Genomic DNA, 23,968 nt, shown 5'->3' with positions numbered 1-23,968 from the left:
TTTTTTCAAATTGATTTGACTTTAGAGAACTTCAAGTTCAAATTTTTTATAATATATATATATATATATATATATATTTTTTTTTTTGTATTTTTCTGAAGCTGGAAACGGGGAGAGACAGTCAGACAGACTCCTGCATGCGCCCGACCGGGATCCATGCTCTGCCCCTCCAGGACGTCGCTCTGCCGCGACCAGAGCCACTCTAGCGCCTGGGGCAGAGGCCAAGGAGCCATCCCCAGCGCCCGGGCCATCTTTACGCCAATGGAGCCTTGGCTGCGGGAGGGGAAGAGAGAGACAGAGAGGAAAGGGGGGGGGGTGGAGAAGCAAATGAGCGCTTCTCCTATGTGCCCTGGCCGGGAATCGAACCCGGGTCCCCCGCACGCCAGGCCGACGCTCTACCGCTGAGCCAACCGGCCAGGGCCAAGTTCAAATTTTTTTTAAAATGTAGAACCTAAGTCTCAAGTTTGGCATTTTCCATCTTAAACCTTGCTAAGTAATACTTTCTTTTGCAGCAAGGAAATACTGTGTTGTGAGTATTTTTCTGTATGTATTGTTTTTACGTATAAAAAGAAACTTCTGATCTGTAAACATTTTCTGTTATTCAGAATTCATTGAGGGAGTCTCTCAGTTCAGTGTCAAAGGCGATAAGGAGCAGAAATTGAGGTGTAAGTATTTTTCTTCACTGAGTTTATTCTTTCTTATACCCCATTCTGCACTATAACCTCCTTCTAAAATATTCTAAGATCTAGCAGTGTGGCTCATTAACCAAATGAGCATTTTCCTGATATGCCAAGGTTGCGGGTTTGATCCCTGGTCAGGGCATGTATGAGAATCAACCAATGAATGTATACATAAGTGGGGCAACAAATCCATGTTTCTCCCTCTCTCTCCCTCCTACCTTCCCTTCTCCTCCCCCCAACAAAATCAGTGAAAATTAAAAATAAGATAAAACATCCTATTCTCAATCCTTAGTAGACATAATAGAAATTTTACATTCTGGAGAAAATCCTTTTAGGACATTTACAACTGGTAATTTTTAACCATGTGGCATTGTTGCTTTTTAATTGGATAGAAGGAAAATAGAATTTCCTTCTACTGAAAACAACTATATGAACTTCAATACCTTGGATAAGAGATTTTTTAATGGAAATGGGAAGAAATGTTGTAATGTGATTAGCTTAACTTAGTATACATATATTGTTTTCAGAAATATTTAGCCAGAAGTCCACTGGTTTTTTTGTTTGTTTGTTTTTTTTTGGGGGGGGTTTATATCTTTCTGAAGCTGGAAACGGGGAGAGACAGTCAGACAGACTCCCGCATGCGCCCGACCGGGATCCACCCGGCACGCCCACCAGGGGCCACGCTCTGCCCACCAGGGCGCGATGCTCTGCGGAGACCAGAGCCACTCTAGCGCCTGCGGCAGAGGCCAAGGAGCCATCCCCAGCGCCTGGGCCATCTTTGCTCCAATGGAGCCTCCGCTGTGGGAGGGGAAGAGAGAGACAGAGAGGAAGGAGAGGGGTGGGGGTGGAGAAGCAAATGGGCGCTTCTCCTATGTACCCTGGCCGGGAATCAAACCCGGGTCCCCCCGCACGCCAGGCCAACGCTCTACTGCTGAGCCAACCAGCCAGGGCCCACTGTTTTGATTAATGTAGGCAGCCTCAATTATAGTGAACATCTGATACCTTTTTAAATTATTCAGCTCTTAATTAGAGAGACAGTTTATTCAATAACATTTTTCTGAGGCACAGGATATGTGCAAACATCCTTTGCAAATTAACTTTTTTAAAATTTTAATTTAATTTGATTTAAAATTTTAAGTTATAGTAGGGGAAATAGATTCCTGCATGTGCCCCAACTGGGATCCACCTGGCAAACACCCCCCCCCCCCCCTTGATGCTCAAATCAACCAAGCTATCCTCAGCGCCTCAGGCCAAAGCTCAAACCGGTCAAGCCACTGCCTGTGAGAGGGGAAGAGAGAGAAGGGGAAGCGAAGCAAAGGCTCACTTCTCATGTGTGCTCTAACTGGGGATCGGACCTGGGACTTCTGCACACTGGGGCGACACTCGATCCACTGAGCCAACTGGCCAGGGCCTTGCAAATGAACTCTTAATATAAATGAGAATAATAATGATAGCAAGTGCTGTCTTCTGTTGAACTTTTATCATGTATCAGGCACTCTTCTAAGCAGTTTACATGTATTATCTCTTTTAGTACTCTGAAGAACCTGGGAAGTAGGAACTGTTACTAGCCTCAGTTTTATATGTGCAAAAACTAAAAGCTTAGCAGTGTTAAATATGTTACTCTAGACTGCACTAATTGGCCCAAGACTCTTTACTCCGTTGCCCAACTCTTAACCAGTTGTGTTAATCTGCACTGAAAGGCAATAACAGTGTGTGGAAAGGAGCCGTCCTCATAGTTACAATTCTAGATGTTCGACAACTGTTTTCTTTCTCATTGAGAGTATTCACTTGTGACTGCATTGTACTTGCCATTGATTTTTCCTTACTCTTTTTTTTAGTTGCTTTCCGTATCTATGACATGGATAAAGATGGCTATATTTCCAATGGGGAACTCTTCCAGGTGCTGAAGATGATGGTGGGGAACAATCTGAAAGATACACAGTTACAGCAAATTGTAGACAAAACCATAATAAATGCAGATAAGGATGGAGATGGAAGAATATCCTTTGAAGAATTCTGTGCTGTACGTACAAAACATCTGATTCATTAGTTACATTTTAAAAACCACTTAATAGAGACTTCCTTATAGTTTTTTGCCCTAGAAATATATATCTTTGATTTTTGCCTAATTGTCTCCATTCAGAGTTTCGAAGTGTTTTTGTGTTTATTTGTGAATAACAATCAGTTATTCTCAGGAATTAATACAGCGGTGGACAAAAGTAGGTTTACAGTTGTGAGTACATGGAACACAGTTTATTCTTGTAGTATTATTTATTGTATTATTTTCTATGCGCACAATTGCAAACCTACTTTTGTCTAACCCCATTATTCTCAGTGATTGATAGAATGCCACAAAACCGGTACTAGTAACTTCTACTTAGTTTTAATAGTCTCCCACATATTCTTTTTTTTTAAATTTATTGTGTTGACATTGTATAAATGTCTTACTTAATATAACTGCCTCCCCTACCCCCCGCAACACGTAGTTTATATTCTTAAGGTTTATTTAAAATTAAACGTGTTTCAAAATCCTTTTATGGGAGGTATGTGTTCATGAGTCCCATCGAGGAACCCAGAAGCTGGTTTCATGAGCACAGCAGAAAGTGAGCCCCTGTCCATCTTAAACTCGGCCCCCAGCCATGTGAATGGTGATTGCCCTCCTTCCTTTCAGCTTCACGTTTACTGCTTTTCAGGGGATCTAGGGATTTGCCCACCACTCATTGCTTGTAAGTAGGAGCCCAGCCACTTAGCTTCTCTTCTCTACATCTGCTCCTCATAGGAAGATGTTAGTAGCTCTTTGACAGGTTATAAGAGTTTATTTTTTTAATTTATTTTTTATTTTATTTATTTTTTATTTTTTTTGTATTTTTCTGAAGTTGGAAATGGGGAGGCAGTCAGACAGACTCTCGCATGCGCCCGACCGGGATCCACCCGGCATGCCCACCAGGGGGTGATGCCCTGCCCATCTGGGGCGTTGCTCTGCTGCAATCAGAGCCATTCTAACACCTGAGGCAGAGGCCATGGAGCCATCCCCAGCGCCTGGGCCAACTTTTGCTCCAGTGGAGTCCTGGCTGTGGGAGGGGAAGAGAGAGACAGAGAGGAAGGAGGGGGTGGGGTGGAGAAGCAGATGGGCGCTTCTACTGTGTGCCCTGACTGGGAATTGAACCCGGGACTTCCACACACCAGGCCGACGCTCTACCACTGAGCAAACCAGCCAGGGCCAGGTTATAGGAGTTTTAACTGCAAGCTAGACAGAGAATCCAGAGGAGTGGCAAATGTAACAAAAAAAGTTTTGAAGTTTTTCAGTTAGACTGGATGGTTTTATAGGAAGATTTTGTCCTTCCTTTCTTCCCATTTTTTATTTAGACCACACAAGGAAAAACATCACTTTGGTTGTATGTTTTGTTAAGGACTGAAGTAGCTATATACCTCGGCTTCAAGTGAATTCACAGTATCCTTTCACTATCTTTCTTCATCTCAATTGAATACTATCTTTGCATTTTGTTCCAAAAAGTAGGGTGGTGCTCTAGTTAAAGAACAGGCTGGGTCTTTTTGGAAGAGCTTTAGGTTTGAGACTTGAGACTTTAAACTGTTGCCAGGTGGTACAGCTACAGGTGTTTTGTTATCCCTTCACAACCTTGCCAGGGTCACTGAAGGACTCCTGTGGACTGGCCTCTGGCTGAGAAGGACAGGAGAGCAGACTGCTGGTGGCCCATAGCTAGCAGCCAGCTCTCAAGTGAAGGGAAGAAAAGAAATCCCAAGCCTTGAGGGAACAAAACAAAAATGGAAACCACCTGGGTAGAGTGCTAATGGAGGGATGCATCTAAATAAAGGCTTACTTTTCATAAATATAAAAATGTAACCTAATATTACATATAAATCACTTGTAGTGGAAAAATTAAAATATTTATTTTTAGTTATAGAAGTGATGCTATTTACATCAAAGACATAGGTTAACTTTTGAGTTCATTTTCCAGTATTTTTGGTAAATTGCTTTCATTTGTATTTTTGAGGTGTATAGGTCAGGAATGGAGAAAATGTTTATTCTGTGTTTTAAACCAACTTTTCTAAAAAGCACATAATTTTGTCTTTGTTGAGTTATTTTTATTCTGATTTCTCAAGCAATAATAGTAAAAGAGATGGAAAAAGCTACTTGAAAAGATCACTTATATGATATCTACTTAAAAAATTTCAGAATAATTAACATATACAAATAAAAATTTTATTATATACTATATTATAAATAGTAATGAGGTTGAAGTTGGCAGATTGAACCTAAGTTCATTTTTATTTTTTCTCAAAACTTCAGTGAAATTAAATGGATTAAGAAGAAAAGGTTATGAACCCACAAGCACAAAGTGAACAACAGAAAGGATAGCAACTAGGATTTGGTAGCTTGTAAGTCAGTACACTGACTTGGCAGACAGGAGGGAGGATGAATTCTAAGCTCTCTGCTTGGAAAGCTGGGAATCAACTTGGTTTACAGTGCAGAGAGGCCCAGAAATTGGTGACACGAGGTAACTGAAAGTGGGGGTGAAGGTGAGGCTGAAACAGGAAAACTACTTAAAAGTATGTTTAAGAAGAAATGAGAACACCAGATCTCCTTCCCTACTTTGTTGAGACCCTCCTGCTTTTTGGTGGGAGATTAGAGAGGGTGAAATAGTCTCTAGGCAGGAAAACACGGGACAGAGATGAGGGTGTGTGTGTGTGTGTGTGTGTGTGTGTGTGTGTGTGTGTGTGTAGGTGTAGGTGTAGGTGTAGGAATTAAGTGAAGATAAGCATATTTGCATTTTGACAACTCCAGCCTTCTTCCTGATCATACTGGTAACTAGACTTAATACCATCCAGTTAAGAGATGGTAAAAGCTCTCTTTGGGAAATCTAATCTTCCCAAAGCAAAGGTCTCACTAAATCATCTAGTGTAGCCCACAGACAACAGCCCCACCATATACATGAAGGTTCCAGTGCCCTTCCCACAGAAGCAAAGAGCTAGAGATCATCAGACATAAGAGGAAAACTTCTATGTGGGATATAAAGATGAAGCCAAGCCCAAAATCGAAGCTTGGAAAAACTTTTTTTTGCAAGGCCAGTAAAAGCGTTAAAAGTAAAAATAGAATGTCATTTTTCTCAGGGATATAATATATTGATGCTTTGAAACAAAAACTGGATAATATATACAAGAACTCTTGGAAATTTAAATTTAGAAATTCACTGTAGGAGATCTAATGCCTAAATACTAGGTGTTCCAGAAAGAACATGGAGGGAAGAAAATCATCAAAAGTAAATCAAAGCTAATGAACCAAAAGTAGTGAGTTCCCTGACTAAAGGACTTACTAAGTACCCAGCATAGTATGTAAAAATAATACATTGTTGTGAAATTTTAAAACAGTGGAAAAAGAAAGGATTCTACAAATTTACAAAGAGCTGGGGATTAGGGGTGGGGAAAGGGCTTCATTCAAAGACTCAAGAATGATAGTGGCAATTTCTCAGTAGCAAATTAGAACCCAGAAGACAATGGAGCATTGCCTTAATGATTCTGAGGGATGGTTATTTCCAAACTAGAATTGCCTATAGACTCAAATTAAATAGAAGGATAAAGACATTTTCACGTATGCAAAGCCTATTTTGGGGAGGAAATTACTGGAAGATGTGCTCCCACTGTAGTAAGGTTGTAAATCAAAAAAGAAGATAATGTGGGATCCAGGAAGCAGAGGGTCCAACATGAGAGAAGGAAGCCTCCAGGAGGATGGTGAAGGGAGATCCATTCAGAGTGGCCGGCCTAGATTGGAGCAGGTCGGAAAGCTGTGGAGTGATTTAAAGAATAAAATTGCTGGGATTATCTGATATTTGTATTTAGAACAAAAGTTTGAGGTTGAATTAATGATGAATGCATAGAACACCAAAAGGGAAAGATCAGATAATTAACTAGCAAAACACATGTGCAGAAAGATAAAATATAGTATGCACTTCTGTTCTGCTTTAACTACTAGCATTATATAGTCATAATTAAAATGCTAAGTTTCTTTTCTAATCAAAGATATAAATAAGTATTGAAGCGTGGTTAGGAGATAGATGGGAGAGATGTGTGAGAAAGAGCTCAGTCTTCTGTGCTGGGAAGTCAGTGGATGATGCTTATAACTTTGAATACAAGAAAAGGCAATGGAAAAATATTATTTGAAGACCTACAGTTAAATGCTGAAAGTGGTTGCCTGGTAAAAGGAAAATAGAGAATGAGGGCAGGGGAGCAAACTGCTGTTTAAATAAAGGTAGAAGTAATTGGCTGTTTTACCTTTATTTTTCAAATAACATTTTAAGCAGTACATTTGAATTAGGAAAATAATACAGATGCAACTATTATATAAACTATTATATATACAACATGGGTTAATCTCAAAAACATAGTATAATGTTGAGTGAAACAAACCAGACAAGGAGATTTGATTTATAAAATGTATAACAGCAGCCCTGGCCAGTTGGCTCAGTGGTAGAGCGTCGGCCTGGCGTGCGGAAGTCCCGTGTTCGATTCCCAGCCAGGGGACACAGGAGAAGCGCCCATCTGCTTCTCCACCCCTCCCCCTCTCCTTCCTCTCTGTCTCTCTCTTCCCCTCCCACAGCCAAGGCTCCACTGGAGCAAAGATGGCCCCCTCTGGGGATGGCTCCATGGCCTCTGCCTCAGGCGCTAGATTGGCTCTGGTCGCAATAGAGTGACACCCCGGATGGGCAGAGCATCGCCCCCTGGTGGGCGTGCCGGGTGGATCCCGGTTGGGCGCATGCGGGAGTCTGTCTGACTGCCTCCCCGTTTCCAGCTTCAGAAAAATACAAAAAAAAAAATGTATAACAGTATAAATACTTTTTATAAATAATATACTCTTACAAAAAGTAATGTACAAAAGACCCAGCTATCCATGGTGTTAAGGTCATGAGGTGGCTACCTCTGCGGGGCAGCAGGAGGCGGGAGTTGGCTGGTGCAGGATTGGGGCCGAAGACCTGGTAGAGTTCTGAGTGCCAGTGTGTGGGTGTTGATTGTGATAGTTCATCAGGCTCACATTTATGACATAAGCACTTTCTTTATGTACTTAATAAAATCAGTTCCCCAAATATAATACAGGTAATTTATACTTTTAGATTATCATGTCAGTATTAACTGAGATGTCTATAAGAACTCTACATGTAGGTGACTCCATGTTAAAATAATATGCAGGAAATTTTTGTACTTTCTAATATTTTTTTAAATAGACTGTGAGTGAAGCACCTGTTTGGTTTTCCAGGACAGCTTTTGTGGTAGCATCTGGCTATCATTTACTCTGAGACTAAGGCAGGGGTGGCAAACTACAGAGTGGGCCGAATCCTGCCCGTGGGCTCCTGTGTACATCTTTGAGCTAAAAATGTTTTTTTTTTTTTTGCATTTTAAAGTAGAAAAATAAAATGAAAGAGAAATTATATGTGGCCTACTAAGCCTAAAATATTTACTATCTGGCCCTTTATAATGGAGTAAGTTTGCCAGCCCTTGTGCTAGAACAAGAGAATGGCTGTTATCCTGGAAGAAAGAAGCCTTGACAATTCTAACTACAGGCAATGCATGCAGCTTAAAAACAAAAAAAAACACAGCTTCTGAAAATGATTAAAATAGTATGTTTTTATATTGTAGTTTTGCTAATGTGTTTAGTAAAAAGGAATTCTCCCACATGGTTAAGCTTGATTTATTCTGTTGCAGGTTGTAGGTGGCCTAGATATCCACAAAAAGATGGTGGTAGATGTGTGACTCTTTTTTAAAGAGTGCCACCCAACACTTTTGCTTTCTTCTCCATCTCTGAAGATCTGCTCAAGACGTCCAGCAATGCTCTCTGTGTATTTAAATGGAAGTATTTTTCTCTGTGAAGCCACATTTCCAACACGAGCCTCATGAAGCCAACTAAGTGTTATTGAACTCTTATTCTCTCAATAACTCAGTGTAGCACTTTAAAGTCTGAAGGACAGCAACATGAAAAGAGCATATCAATGTGGTGAAGAAAGGGAAGGGGTTGGCTTTTTAATTTATTTTTCTTCATCTTTTATAACAAGAAAGTATCTATATATACATATGTAAATATTTATATATAGATATATGTAGCTTTCTATGTGTAGTAGGTTGGCTTTAATTTAATATACTTGATTCAGAAACAAAATGATAGAGTACAAAAGTGCCAAGCAGAACATAAACATCCTTACTTTTATTTCACACAGTTTTATATATAGGTAGAAGATTGTACAATTTGAGCCGGGTGTTAGGCCAGCTACTTTTCCTTTTCCTGTGCTTTCTCCTTTGAGAGATTGACAAAGCATTTGTTAACGTCCTATTATTTACCTTAATTACATTTTTGTAACAAAGGAGTTTGTAACTTTATTTATAACTATGAATATGTTTCCAGGGACTAAGTCTCATTGCTGAGCAGCTTTTACTACATCTCTGCTTGAGGAGAAAGTATAGTTCAGTGCTACTGCCAACAGCTCGTTCTTGTGTTCATATAGTACCTGCACAAAGCTTGCGGCTGCTTGATTCTGTTATTTCACTACTAGGAGCCAGTACGTTTATTCAATGTCCCTGAGTACAGGTAAGTTTCAGTTGTGATTTCACACATAAAGGCCAGAAGTTATGTGAGGCAATCATACTTTATCTTAGACATTACTTAATGAGAAGTACCTGAAGTATAGGGTATCCATTTGTTTTTTTACATGCGTAAATAATTTGTCAATAAACCTGTTTGAACCATAAACTTCCCTTCTGTTTCAGAAGACTTGCAGCTAATCTAAACCACAGGTGATAGTTAATGTGCATGTATGTATCTAAACACCCACATATATTTGTGACTTAAGTGGGAGAAATCCTACTCATCTGTATGCCACAGAAGAGCAAAATTCTACCCAAATTTATACCTCTTAAATTTCTTTACCATAAGGCATAAAAGACTGCATGAAGGTTTTCTTTCTTGATTTGCCCGTATTTATTATGGATAATTTAATAAATTTGTGTGATATAAAAGTAGTGTATCATGTTCCATCACTTGTTATGTCCCTTCCCTTTTCTACAAAAGGTACTGTTGGCTGGAAGAAAATTTGGGGTAGCTTTCTAGGACAGTAGTCTTTCCCTCTATCAATCTTCAATAAAAACTGGTTTTATAGTCACGAGTGGAAAAGGGCAGGTTGAATCAAGATGAGTGAATTTTAAATTGGGCACACCTGCCTGCCGTCGCTGTTCCTTCAACTGAGTGCTGCACATCATGGGCTCTGTCTGTGAGAGAAAAATCTCGGTGCTTGGTGTCCTTGCATGACATGGAGTTTTGCATGTAGATCGATTTAAAATGTACCTCTTGTTTACATAATTTGCATAATTTTAAAAGACAATGTTGCCAAACTTTGGAAATGTTAATGTTCAAACTGAAAATCTCCACTACATGTAACTTTCTTCCTCTGGATCAGTACGTGGCTTATTATCCCAGCCAGTGGTTTGATCTGTTCCAGTGTCAACTGCCATGTGCTCTGCTTCAAGGGGGAACTAGTCTTTTGTGAATTTTTTGTACATAAGTATTTGTTACAAATATTTTAGCAAATGCTTTCTATTTCTCTTGCTTGTGCATATCTTGGCTGGCGTTACAGAAACATAGTGCAAACATTATTTCCTTACTGGGGAATGAGGGTTTTTTTTCTTTTTTTTTAGTGTGTGTGGGTGGGGTGGGGGAGGGTTGGTTTATGTTGAATGTTTAGTTTTTTCTTCTGCATGAAACGTCCTGTTGTGGGATCTTTAGACAACTTCATACTGTATGAATAAGAAAATAAAATATTTGGAACTTGAATGTATTTGCAGTGGTTTTTGGTGGGCTTCCACAGTCATTAGTCCTTTGGTCACTGGTAGCCTTAGTTGTCTGGAATTCCTCCTAGCCCTTAGTGTAATAAATTTCATTCAGTACTTTATTACTCTTCAAAGGGAAAAAAATAACTATTTTTCTTGAGATTTCCCATTCAACAACTTTGTAGTGTTCCTACTACATGCCTAGCACTATAATAATAAGCACATGAGATACTTGTGACAGGTAAATGACATACCTGGTCCAGATGAGTTACGAGCTGTTGGGGGTGTTTTATACCCAAATGGTCCACTGTGTACCATATAAAACAAGGTATGAAATGCTATGCACTGGATTCTTTAAATGTAGACTACCCTAGTAGAGAGTTAATTAAGCCTAAAGCAATAGATGCATTTACTCCCTAGATGTTCCTGTCTTTACCTAGCTCTAATTCTTTTAAGAGTAGAAAAGATGACTCAACAGAACAGTAGCCCACAGATTGGAGGACATCCTTGTAAACCATTTGTAAGCTATTGCTACCCACAATAAATAGTATAAAAAACTTTATACAGTATATATTAAATAATTTTTTAAAAGAACTGTTAAAACAACAAGCTGATTTTAAAAATTAGCAAAGAAAGGACTTTATTCAAGTCCAAAGTAGATACAGAATTGGCCAATAACACATGAAAAAATGTCCAACATCACTAGTCACTAAAAATTGAAATCAAAACCATGATACTGGTTCATAGCCATTAGCATTGCTGTTACCAAGAAATAAAAGAGGCAAGGTAACGGAGAACGCGGAACCTTAGAGCACCGCTGGTGGGAAATGGATGGTGCAGTCCCTGTGGTAAACAGTTAACGGATTCCTCAAAAAGTTAAACATAATTACCATGATCCAGCAATTCCACTTCTAGGTACACACCAGAAGTTAAAAGCAGGGACTTGATGGATGTTTGTATATCCATATTCATAGCAACATTATTTTCCATAGCCAAAAGGTAGAAGGAAATGTACCTGAGGGATGATGTACAATGGAATAATCAGGCTTAAAAGGAAATTTTGACACATGCTGTGAATCTTGAAGACATGCTAAGTAATATCCTAGTTACAAAGGAATACATACTGTATGATTCTACTTACACGAGTTCCTGGAGCTGTCAAATTAGACAAGTAGAATGGTGGTTGCCAAGGGCCAGGAGGAGGAGGAGGAGATGGGGAGTTAGTGTTTCATGGGGAGTTTCAGTTGGGGAAGGTCAAATTCTGGAGATGAATGATGGTGATAGTTGCACAATGTGAGTATATACTTACCGTATTTACCCATGTATAACAATCTTTTCCTGAAAAAATTAGGGGTCTAAAAACTAGGTGCGTCTTATACAGTGGTTGTAGTTTTTTTGCTTGCATTTCCCACTTTTTCGTGCTTGTTTTTGCGCTCATTGTTGAAGACTGATTCACCATCAGACAGATGAGGACAAGCTGATGGATGGGAGTTTTGACAGTGATGAAGGTGTATGAATTTTATGATGAGTAAAACTTGAGTTCAATAACTTTATGTAATATGTATTTTTAAATTTCGGGCCCCCAAATTAAGGTGCATCTTATACATGGGAAATACGATAATGCCACTGAACTGTACACTTAAAATGGTAAATTTTATGTATCTACCACAATGTAAGAGTATCCAAGATAGTGAAGACTATCTGGATAGTTTCTAGGACTTAAAATATTGTTCAAACTCATGTGTCCTGCAACATTAATCCTTAGTCTTAATTCCCACATGCTCAAAAATCTCATTGCATTAGCTAACATTAAGGTACTTTGCCACTTTGACCTTTTGCTTCCCTTGACAAGCATCATAACTCTTTATCAGCTAACCAAATCAAATTATCAAGTCCTTGTTCAAAACTAGATTTACTTGGTTTCTTTGAACAAATAGTTAACATTTGCATAAAATGAGTATCTTGCAAGTTGTAGGATGGCTATGTACACTGAAAAAGTACTTAAAGCGCTGCATACCTTCACTAATTTAACATTACGCATGCTGGGCCAGTCTCACCATGGCTGACCTGAGATCAGGGAAGTCGGGTCTCTTTCCCAAATGCTCAGTGAACATGACCTTTCTTCTCTACCATCCTAGGTAGCATGGGAGTAGTTGGAGCCCGTCTTCCAGAGTGAGGGAGGAAACCTCTAGGTTTTCCCTTATCAGCCTTTGACTAAGAAAATAACTCCTCAGGCCCTTTCTCCATCCAGTATATAAATTTTGTATGTCAGAAATAGTGCTAAATACTGAGTATCCAAAGTTCAGAGGTTTTAGAGTGAGAGGCAAACAGTATACAGTATAGTATGACAAATGCCATAGAAACATGGACACTCATGGCTAAGTTTTGAGGTATCAGACAAGCATCCAGACCTGAAAGCTTTCAAAAAGATTTGATCCAGGTTCAGATCAGCTCTCACTGTGATCTAGTCATGGTTTCTCTCTAAATCCTTCTTTGCCACACCCATTCCAAGAATTAGTTGGGTTTACTCCATTTTGTCTCTTTCAAACCCCAAGTATATAGTACAGTACTCCCTAAGAAAGGAAATGCCTGATCAAGGAGGTGTCCAAAATTTAAGTTCAGCATCTCTAATTTATGCAGAGATTTGATACTATCATATACACTCCACCTTGCTGTGTTGCCAAAGAATAAATATATTATTTGGGCTGAGAAATTTTTCCAGCAATTTCCCATTGGATTCCCACCATAATACTATATTTCCCCATGTATAAACCACACCCTTTTAATGAAAAATTGGGGATCTAAAAACTGGGTGCGTCTTATACAGTGGTTGTGGCATTTCACAAATGCCACAGATGGAACTGAGGATGAGGCAATATATGAAGAAAGTGATCTGTTCTCAGACACAGATGAGGACAAGCTAATGGATGGGAGTTTTGACAGTGATGAGTTGTATCAATTTTATGATGAATAAAACAAGTTCAAAACTTTAGGTAATACATTTATTTTCAAATTTCGGGCCCCAAAGTTAAGGTGCATCTTATACATGGGGAAATGTGGTATATAAATTATCCAATTCCATGCAATGTACAAACGAGTTTGGCATGGTGACACGTAACATATAAAGGAAACAAGCTTAATAAGAATACTTCTTCTAGGCTAGTTCTTACATAAACTTTCAAATGCTTCCATCATTAAAGATAAGTTTTGGTCAGGTTCTAGAGATGTAGAAGCAAACGTATCACCCATTGAATGAAGTGAGTTCCTTTCATTTAAAAAAGGCATAAACTGATTCAGCTAACAGACACTAGTTAAAACAATCTATTACGTTTGACGAACATTTTCTTAGGAGTATAAACATTTTTTCCCCATATTTTATTACTTAGAAGAAATAAACCTAACATACATACTTATATGAAAAAATAACACTTTCCTCTTGTGACAAAGGTCTTTAAATTTACAAGTAGCAAAACAGGTACAATGATTAGCCTTTTTGGTTCACACAGTGGACCCAAAATGCTGCTTATGACCTGATTCTAAAATAGTCACATACCACCCAGTAGTAAGGGTAATGATTCAGAGAGGTTTTTCTGAGAAAATTATTTTAATTACAACTCACAGAGAAGAAATGTTTATAATTTTTTTTTGAGAGGAGGGAAGGCAGAGAGAGACTTTTGCATGTGCCCTGACCGGGATCCACCCAGCAAGCCCACTAGGGGGCGATGCTCTGCCCATCTGGAGCCCTTGCTTCATTGCTCAGGAAGGGAGCCATGTTTTTAGTGCCTAAGGCAGAGGCCACAGAGCCATCCTCAGTGCCCGAGGTCAACTTTGCTTGAACTAATCAATCCATGGCTACAGAAGAGAAAAAGGAAGAGAGAGAGAGAGAGAATGAGGGAGGGGTATAGAAGTAGATGGTCGCTTCTCCTGTGTGCCCTGAGTGGGAATCAAACCCAGGACAACCACACACTGGGCCGATGCTCTTACTGCTGAGCCAACCGGCCAGGACATGTTTATAAATTTATAAATAAAAAACATAAATTCATACAGAAAAATAAGAAATAGAGAATCATAAAATATGCATATTTGCTACATGTAATTTTAAGTGAAAAAAAAGATAAATTAATGTTTAAGTACAATAATGGTACTAAATTTTGATAAATTATCTTTAAAGCTGTTGAATGAATCCTATCAAACTTTTCCTTTCTGTTTATGCATCCGGCTGAGAGCTGAAGAAGGGACTGAGTCTTAAAGTGACTGAAAAATTCTTCACATGGTTTCTTGTGGCCACTTGTAGAGGGTAAAATCTTTTTCTTTAGAGCCCAAAGACAAGAAAAAAGTCTCTGATTTGAAATCAAAATCGATCTGCTGCTCTGCTAGCCACAGCTCGAATGTTGCCATAAACCTTTGATGGAGGGTTTCCTGTAGAGGAAAAAAAAGCTTAGAGAAATATACTCAATATACAGAAGCTCCATGGAAAATGGTCAACAAAACTCTAAAAAGAACAGGAACATTTTCCATTGGATCTATCTTAAATCAACAGAAGGCAGAAAAAGAAAACCATATCCAAATAGTCTCCAATAAGTCATTTTAAATCCTAATAGCCAAAATATTTCAAAAAAGGCTAGTTGTCAGTCAGACCTGGGCACCAAGGGAGAATCTGTGTTTTCTGAGTAAACTGCTACACTTCTGCTAACCTGTCAGAAGTTACTGACTCTGCTGCCCTGTGGAAAATGGGACCAAATGGGTTAAGGCAGTGGTCGGCAAACTCATTAGTCAACAGAGCCAAATATCAACAGTACAACGATTGAAATTTCTTTTGAGAGCCAAATTTAAACTTAAATTATATAGGAAGGTACATTCCTTATTGAGGTAGTGCCCACACGTGGTATTTTGTGGAAAAGTCACACTCAAGGGGCCAAAGAGCCGCACGTGGCTCGCAAGCCACAGTTTGCCGACCACTGGAAGGTGACTGATGGCTGAACAGCAGCTCCGTTTTTGTAGAACCTAAAGCATGGGGTTACCTGGAGTTCTGGAATGGCTTTTCTATGCACCTCATCAGGGGAAGGCAGCAAAGATTTCAGCTATAATATAAGCCAATAAACCCTTTCTCTTCTCTAGTAGACATGGAATCCAAGCAAAAAGATTCCTACTTTCCTCTTAGGCCCACGTTTGCCAACCCACAAGTTTCTATTTGGTATCTTGAACATTTCCCTAAGCTGACTTGCAAATCTTATTTGATCTAGATCCCCTATGCTTTCTTTCCAGAGAAAATAAAGAAAAAATAAACTCTTACCCAGGATGAGGTTGCAAATGGCAGTTCTTGCCATTTTGATGTTCTGGAAAGAACCAAGAATGTGAACTTTCCTGCAAGAAAGTGAGACCAGTTAGCAGTGAGAGGCATCTCCTCAGACTGAGTCCTGCAGCTCAGAAACCTGGAAAATCATGACAGATGCAAATTCCTAAATAAAGGCTGTGACGATGGTCCCACAACTCTGCAACTATGCCAAGTACCCACTTTGAAAGGAGGGGGGTTATGGCATGTGAATTGCATCCCAATAAAAAATATCAGAAAAGACAAACTAAAAATAAAAAAAACTAAACTAAGACGTTCTTTAAGATTTTTGGTAACTAATGACTACCATCCGTGAGTGCTTGCTGTGGGCTTTACACACGTGTTCTCATTTAATGCTCACAGGAGCTTTTATTAGGTAGACATTACCATTTTACAGATGAGGAAAAGGCTTACAAGACACCTGTCCAATAATACAACTGGCAGAGCAAGTACCCAGGAATGCAAGGACCACTGTCCTTAACTAAAACATCTTTGAATTTCAACTGCAGAGCTTTCTAAAGATCACCTACATTTCATTACTCATTGAGGACCATCCAGACCCGTTTAATGGGCATTCCTTGCTACGTGACTCAAACCTCAACGAGAGCATTTTGTCTTTTCAAACCCATCTTCCAAAATGTCAATAAGCCATCCGTAAACTGACACCATCGGCAGCAGGAGCATCAAGCAGAACCCCCTCCTTCCACAGGGTTAGCTATTTCTGAAATTGGGTAAAAGTGAGGCTAAAATCAAGAGAATCAGTTTGTCTATTCAAGGTAATCCCTAGATTTTCTTCCCCATTCCCTTCAAACAGGAATTCTCTGTATCTCTGGCAAAATTACTGGGGGTTGGGGGGAGGGGAGTTGTTTACTGGAGAAGGTAAAAGAGCATGGGCACCAAGCTCAGTGGAAGGAGAAATACCATGTTAAAAAAAGGCAACGTCAAGCAAACATTTGCACAGTGGATGTTAGGACTTCCAACTGTCTTTCATAACTGGGCTCCAAAAGTCTATCAGCAAAGAGACAAGAACACTTCTTTGGGGAACCTGACTTAGTAAGAAAGAATAAAGATACTGACATCAGGGATCCCTGGAAGAAAGAGGCTGGCGATCACCCTAAGTCAGTGGTTCTCAACCTTTCTAATGCCGTGACCCCGCAATACAGTTCCTCATGTTGCGGTGACCCCAAACCAAAAAATAATTTTGGTGGCTACTTCATAACTGTAATTTTGCTACAGTTATGATTCGGAATGTAAATACCTGATATGCATTATGTATTTTCCGATGGCTTTAGGCGACCCTGCTGGGGTTGCGACCCACAGGTTGAGAACCGCTGCCCTAAGTGAAGCCTACAGTCAATCTGCACCTCACCACCCAGAATACCCTGAGCTCAGGCTTCCATGCTGCTCTGCACCACCCCACTCTTGCATATGGCACACATGGAAGATCATCAGAATCTGAGATAAGGATCTAATACAAAAGAGTAAAGGCCACGAGCAGGAAGGTAAAAGCATGCTTTTTACTGAATCAGTACATTGAAAATTTAGAAAACACACAGGCATTGCAAAGAACAGCAAGTCCCAGGGTATCACTTGGCTCAGCTGCCACCACACCGAGCACTGATTCTGCACTCAGGGAACACAGAAGCCTGGTCTAACCAATCCCCATGGCTGGCCAGGCTAGGGAAGAACAGTACACTGGACGGAGAGAGGCCAAGTGTGGGGGTGGGGGTGGGGGCTGAGACAAAGCTCAATTCTCATCTGTCATAGCAAAGTCAACAGTGAATCTGAAAGAAAAATCAAGGAGCTGTTATATAAATATATAAGATATTTGGAAATATGAAGATAATTTTTAAAATGAGCCAAGAGTTTAAATTGACTCATCTAAGGAGGGGGAAATGGAAGCAAGAAGTAGAAATTTTTGGCTTTTAAAGTATGTAAATGTCTAACTGAAAAAACATGAAAGATGAGAGCACAAAGACAGCAAGAATACATAAAGCATCAGCAGTTTTCCTACTAAGACAACGAGAGTAACAGGGCAGTATAGTTGGAATAGAATGTAGGTCTCTGGACATACAGGCAACAAGAGTTACCATCTGATACACTGAATATATCTGGAACAAGGAGTTTTTAGTTTTTTTATCTTGCTTGCATTATACTGTATTTTGACAGATTACCAAATCATCAAAGATAACACTTAGAGGTGCATAATCAGTCACTTTATGGCATGTAACTTGCAGATTTCCAATTAGCCTATTTAGAGCAAAAACTATTTGATAGCATGTTTCTTTAATTTTGAATGTGTAATTCAATGTGTAAGCCCAAGGTTGCTGGCTTGAGCAAGGGGTCACTCGCTGTGCTATAGCCCCCCAGTCAAGGCACATATGAGAAAGCAATCAATGAACACTAAGGAGCCACAATGAAGAATTTATGCTTCTCATTTCTTTCCCTTCCTGTCTGTCCCTCTGTCACAATAAATAAATAAATAAATAAATACCACAAAAGATAAAAAGTAGATCAGTAGCAACATTTGTAATAGCACCAAAATGAAAACCCCAGGGTCCAGGAACTGTGAGTGGATAAACAAAATGCAATACAGCCATACCAGGACTGGTACTTGGCAAAAAAAGATTGCTGATACATCCAACAAAATGGACTCAAAATAACACACTAAACTAAAAAAACATACCAAAGACTACACACTGCAAATTTTTGGAAAAGGCGAAAAACCATAGCAACACAAAGTAGTAGCTCAGTGAGTGCCTGGGTAAGGGTGGGGCTGCAGACGCACAAGGAACTTCCGGGCTGGTGGGACCGTGTGAGTGAAGTAGGGTTCCGGGACCAGATCTCCGCCCCAAACTGACTGAACTGTGTACTTAAAGCAAGTGAACTTTATTGTATGTAAATCATACTATAATAAAGCTATTAAAAAAAGTTCAACTACCAAATTTTACATTAACCCTTCTAAATATACTTATACATTTAATATGATGTACTACCCATAATTTGATTAGTAAACTAGTTAGTTTCAGGTTCCTAAATTACCAAATTTTTAGAGCTATATATGGTATTTTTAAATGTGGCATACATTCAAAATTTTTAAAATTTCAAGCTCAAAAAAGCTATCCCCCTGTCTCCCTACCCTCAACTTTAGATTCAATTCATAAAAGATCAAAATTATAATATAGCTGTCCTCAGGTAAACAGGGCCACCAGAGTAACATTATAGTTATTCCTGAAGTATATCAAATAGACAAGCCCCTCAATTTAGAGCAAAGATGAGACAATTTCAAGTAAATTATTTCTGGAGTCAGTAGCAGGCAGATCCTTCCTCTTCTCAGTCAACTGCTTCGTTTCCCAACTTCATAGCATTATATAATCTCTGAGCCATCTGCCAGTAATCCCAACCTGGCAACAGGGCAGCCTCAACCTCACTGAGGGCTAATCCCAGCTTGACTTCCTGCACCCTTATTTTAAGCCTGTACCATCTTATTTATGTTCGCATATAACTGTTTCCTAATTTTCACCCAATGTGCATTATTCACCCCTCCTTTTGTGAAAGGCCTTTATGTATTTACATATATTTAAAAGGAAAGCCTCACAATGACATTTAAACACCTACACCTTGCTCTTCCCTCCTAACTTAATAGATTCCCCTGAAATACTATTTAAATTTTCACCTGTCATGCAATTTCTTTTAATAGTGGTTCTAAATATTTCCTTCATTGCTACCTGAGGGAAAAACCTCTAAGTTCTACGATTTTCCTAACTTAATCTGCTTTCAAAGTAGATATCTATTCATCTGAAACCATATGTTAGCACAGATTTAGTGGCAACATTATGCATTAAATACAACTTTAGGACCTTCTGAAACCAGCCGAGCTAGGCAGGTAATTGTTTCAAGATCACATACTTACACATCAGCTAGAACTATCCGTGTCCGGGTCACATTCTCTATGGTGAATTTGGTTTTTCCTCCTTTGCCAGCAATTCTTCCTATTGCCCTTGACAAGTGGTCTCCCTTGAGGGGCTTCACTAAATGAGAAGAACAAGACCTCAAGTGGCAAGCCATTCCAGCACTCCACCCACTTCCACATAAAGTTTAATCATTAATGAAATTTCCCTAATAGACATAAAAATTTTTTTTGAAAAGTTGCTAATAATACAACTCAGTGGATGCTATTAGAAAGCTGAGAGTTACACACAGTACAAAGTCAGCAATATGAAAATACAGTATTTCACAATAAAAGACCTCCATACACTTACCATCTGTAATTTCAAAAGATTCCAAGAAGAGGTCATCCAACCTAATGAGGGCAAGTGCATCCTACAATATAAAAATAAGTACTGTGAAGCCCTTTCATTTAGCTACCTGAGAATGAGTGTCAAGCTAAAATTCCCAAATTGTAGTACTAGAAAACTCAAATTTAAAAAAAGCCCCAAGCCACTGAAACATTCTGAGTGTTTTTCAAGCCCCCATTTCAGATGTCATGAAATCACTCACCTCCACCTGGAACCCGAGAATAAAGGCTTTCACAAAATCTGCTGCTTTTGTCAGAGCGCTAACATCCTTGGTTTCTTTACAAGTCTGTTTGAAAAAAGGCACAATTTACAGGCCAGGATGAAAAAGATAACACTCTAACAGAATACTAGGAATGACCTTTCCCTTCCCCACCACCCTTCCCCAATGCATCCTACACGACCCAATTTTTGCTGACATTAAGTACTGTGTTTATTTGCAAAACAGAACTTTCCCAACTCCACCAAATGACTGTTCTAAGTTAACAGCAAGATTCCTCTGCCACAGCTCACCTACACACAGGCTGAAAGACTTCAATGTCCTTAGGTCATCCCGTCAAAGCATCAATGCCCACACTAGTGTCTCTTCTAATAAAGCCTTCCCTGCAAGTGGTGATCTAATCTCCTCGCTTCAATCGTCATTTATCAGGGGTCCCCAAACTTTTTACACAAGGGGCCAGTTCACTGTCCCTCAGACAGTTGGAGGGCCGCCACATACAGTGCTCCCTCTCACTGACCACCAATGAAAGAGGTGCCCCTTCTGGAAGTGTGGGGGGAGGGGCGGATAAATGGCCTCAGGGGGCCTCGGGCCTTAGTTTGGGGATGCCTGATTTATATGCTGATGTTTCACCACAGCAACAACTCCAGTACTAACTACTGAGAATGGTTTAAGCAGGGGTCCTGCCCTCGGTTTATTTGATAATCACAGAAACAGCAGCTATTCATAAAATGCCTACCACTGTAAATGACATGCACTACAGGTGCTTTATGTACTATAGCGCTAAGCTTCACAACACCCCTGAATATTAAGTGATGTAAAAACTTTTATATTTGAGGCAACTGAAGTACTAAAACGTAAAAAAGGTTGAGTCAAAAACCGGTCTGATTCCGAAACTTATTTCCAGTCTCCCATACAGACTCACCATTTAACTGAGGAGGCCACGTATTTGAAAAACCTTAAGCCATACAGGGTTATGTCATGGGACACTTAAATTAGATCTCAGTCCCAATCCTATATGTGACCATGGCCAAGTCCCACAGATACTGTAGGTCTTAAGTTTTCTCATCTGTAAAATAAAATGGTCAGAGCAGGAGATCCTCAGAGGTCCCTACTGGTATCAAGATTCATTTATCAGCTTGATGACTTTGGCCACGACACTCCTGGGACTCTTCGTTTCCCCACATCCATAAAATGGAGATATGTCATCTATCTCACAGGCTGTCCTGAAGACCAAAATAATGCCATGCATGCTGAAGCACCACTATGTGTCTAGCATAGAACAGTATCAACAAATGTTATGGAACCCAAATTGATATGACACATATGACAGCTAAGAATACTTAAGGCGTGATGGAAAAATGGACTGACCATAAAGGAGAAAGAACTGGAACTAGATCCTGAAAGATGAACGGAAGGTAGGAAGACAAAGGGTGTAGGGAGGAGAGGGCTCTCATCAGAGAGGAAAGCCACACTTATGTATGCATACAAAAATGTTCAAAAAGCCCTGGCTGGAGAGATTGGTTGGTTTAGAGCATCATCCCGAAGCACAGAGTTTGCTAGTTCGATACCTGGTCAGGGCACAAACAGGAGCAACTTGATGTTCCTGCCCCTCTCTCTCTAAAATAAATTAAAAATGTTTAAAAGATGGTGAGATGACTTGGACTGGGACTCCTACCTGAAAGACAAGTTCAGTCAAAAACCTAACTCTTATCCTCAGAGATGCTTAAGATACCTGGGTATTATAATGAAAGTAGTGTAGTCTGGGCAAATTAACCTGGCCCTGGCACAGAGGGTGGGGTGGTGAAAGATGATGTAAAGCAACAAAGCAAGGGAAACATATAAGGAAACAAGAAGTTTTGATGTGAAACTGTAAAAACCTGAATGAAAGTGGCAAAGAAGTCTATTTACAAGGCCTATATTCTAAACTTTACCAACTATTTAGAGTAGTGCTTCTCAGCTTTATTCTATTATTCTAGTCCCTTGGCAGAGATGTTTCTATACCAGTCCTGATGACCATATAATAATCCTCAAAAACGAAGATTATAAAGTCTCAAGTCAATTAGCTTGATTGTTTACTTCTGGGCTGACACCATGAAATAAAAAAATACACACACACACACACACACATACATATACAAATGTACATATATACATAGTTAGATATAGATACCTTTCTATATATAATTCGTATTTACTCTTTTTTTTTAAAGATTTTTTTAAAATTTCATTTATTCATTTTTAGAGGAGAGAGAGAGGGAGAGAGAGAAACAGAGAGAGAGAAGGGGGGAGGAGCTGGAAGCATCAACTCCCATATGTGCCTTGACCAGGCAAGCCCAGGGTTTCGAACCGGCGACCTCAGCATTTCCAGGTCGACGCTTTATCCACTGCACCACCACAGGTCAGGCCTAAAGATTTTATTTATTGGTTTTAGAGAGAGAAGAGAGAGAGAAGGGGGGGCAGGAGCGGGAAGCATCAACCCATAGTAGTTGCTACTTATATACATGTGCCTTGACCAGGCAAGCCTGAGATTTAAAACTTATAACACCTCAGTATTCCAGGTCGATGGAATATTCACACTGCATCACCATAGGCCAGGCCATACTTACTCTTAATAATACCATTAAACTATATAATGCCTCAACTGCAGTAATACTTCAGCTCATATTTACAAACTTCTGTTTATGACAACCTCTTTACTTGGCCTTTTGTCAGTTCAACACAACATTACAAAATATGCACAAGCATAGCCAGTATTTTGGTATGATATCAGACTCAACTTACGAATTCAACTACCCTATGTGTTAAATGCAGGCTCTGAAGGGATTTAAGAGGTTCAAATCCACTAAATTAGAAAATGGGAAGAAAACCACTTGACAAAATAAATTCCACTGAGGAAGGTCTATGCATGCATTTTCATTCCTTAGGGAAAACCCTAGCATATTTGGAAATGGTTGACATTCTTACCCTGATTTCTACATTCCTCGACTTCAAGTTAAAGCGTATCTGAAGTCCCAAATGTTCTACGATAGGAGTAAATATCTTTAACCAGTTCTCCTTTAACGGTGTGTATCTGTTAGCTGGGACTGGGATTTTCCTTGTTTCTTCTTTCCCAACCTATAACGAAAGAACACACACTGAGATTGGGGGGGGGGGGGGGGAGGAAGAATAGGGCTGGTTGTAAAATGACAACTGATACACACAGCTTATTTTAATGAGTTAAACTTCAGATAAGTCGCTTCTCTATGAACTTCACTCCAGAAAGGCCCCTGTACCTTCAACATCAATCCCCAGAAACCACCGACTTGACCTCCCTCTGGCTCCTTGCCGGTTCCTATCTCAAGGTCCCGTCAGTACCGAGAACCCGTCCCCAGAGAGGGGCGGGAAGACGGGCCTCTTCGCGGGCCGGGGCTCCTCCGTGTCCATGCGGATCGCGTCCCCACCCTCACCCGACGCGGACAGCTCCTCAGCCTGCCGTTTCTTCGCCCGCCGGCCAACCTTGCGGATGACCTGCGTGAAACCGTCCTCACCACCCGCACTCCGTGCCTCCATTTCGGTTGCCATCGCCAGGAATCTCCAGCCCCAGCAAACGCTTCCGCCTGGAACACGTGCGCTACTG

The 23,968-nt window shown here is 39.9% G+C and overlaps 2 protein-coding genes across 3 annotated transcripts in view; one reads left to right on the top strand and one right to left on the bottom strand.

Annotated features, from left to right (window-relative positions):
• PPP3R1 (protein phosphatase 3 regulatory subunit B, alpha) overlaps positions 1-10,302 on the top strand; it is an 86,032-nt gene extending 75,730 nt beyond the window's left edge. For both annotated transcript variants that reach the window (XM_066267274.1, XM_066267275.1), the window contains 3 exons: positions 606-665; positions 2,519-2,703; positions 8,394-10,302. In XM_066267274.1, coding sequence (XP_066123371.1) covers positions 606-665; positions 2,519-2,703; positions 8,394-8,441 — 293 coding nt within the window. In that variant the 3' untranslated portion in view covers positions 8,442-10,302. The remainder of the gene's footprint in view (positions 1-605; positions 666-2,518; positions 2,704-8,393) is intronic.
• Positions 10,303-11,578: 1,276 nt separating this feature from the next.
• PNO1 (partner of NOB1 homolog) lies at positions 11,579-23,965 on the bottom strand. The gene is made up of 7 exons (XM_066267273.1): positions 23,707-23,965; positions 23,317-23,466; positions 20,338-20,421; positions 20,100-20,160; positions 19,751-19,868; positions 15,799-15,869; positions 11,579-14,924 (listed from the first exon to the last, which is right to left on the bottom strand). Exons 1-7 carry the CDS (start codon positions 23,911-23,913, stop codon positions 14,857-14,859), a joined length of 759 nt encoding a protein of 252 aa, XP_066123370.1. The 5' UTR covers positions 23,914-23,965; the 3' UTR covers positions 11,579-14,856.
• Between the last annotated feature and the right edge of the window lie 3 nt (positions 23,966-23,968).

The sequence above is a fragment of the Saccopteryx bilineata genome, chromosome 3, assembly GCF_036850765.1.
Source record: "Saccopteryx bilineata isolate mSacBil1 chromosome 3, mSacBil1_pri_phased_curated, whole genome shotgun sequence".
Lineage (NCBI taxonomy): Eukaryota > Metazoa > Chordata > Mammalia > Chiroptera > Emballonuridae > Saccopteryx > Saccopteryx bilineata.
Note: the sequence above shows the minus strand (reverse complement) of the source record. Positions and strands in the feature narration are given on the sequence as shown.

Bases quoted from the DNA above. Each gene is read 5' to 3' on its own strand.
- PNO1 (XM_066267273.1), bottom strand. From the start codon at position 23,913: ATGGCAACCGAAATGGAGGCACGGAGTGCGGGTGGTGAGGACGGTTTC. The intron at 15,870-19,750 runs GTAAGTATGTGA...ACTTTCTTGCAG, and splicing joins CGGATAGTTCTAGCTGATGT to GAAAGTTCACATTCTTGGTT. The intron at 14,925-15,798 runs GTAAGAGTTTAT...TTTCCTCTACAG, and splicing joins CATTTGCAACCTCATCCTGG to GAAACCCTCCATCAAAGGTT.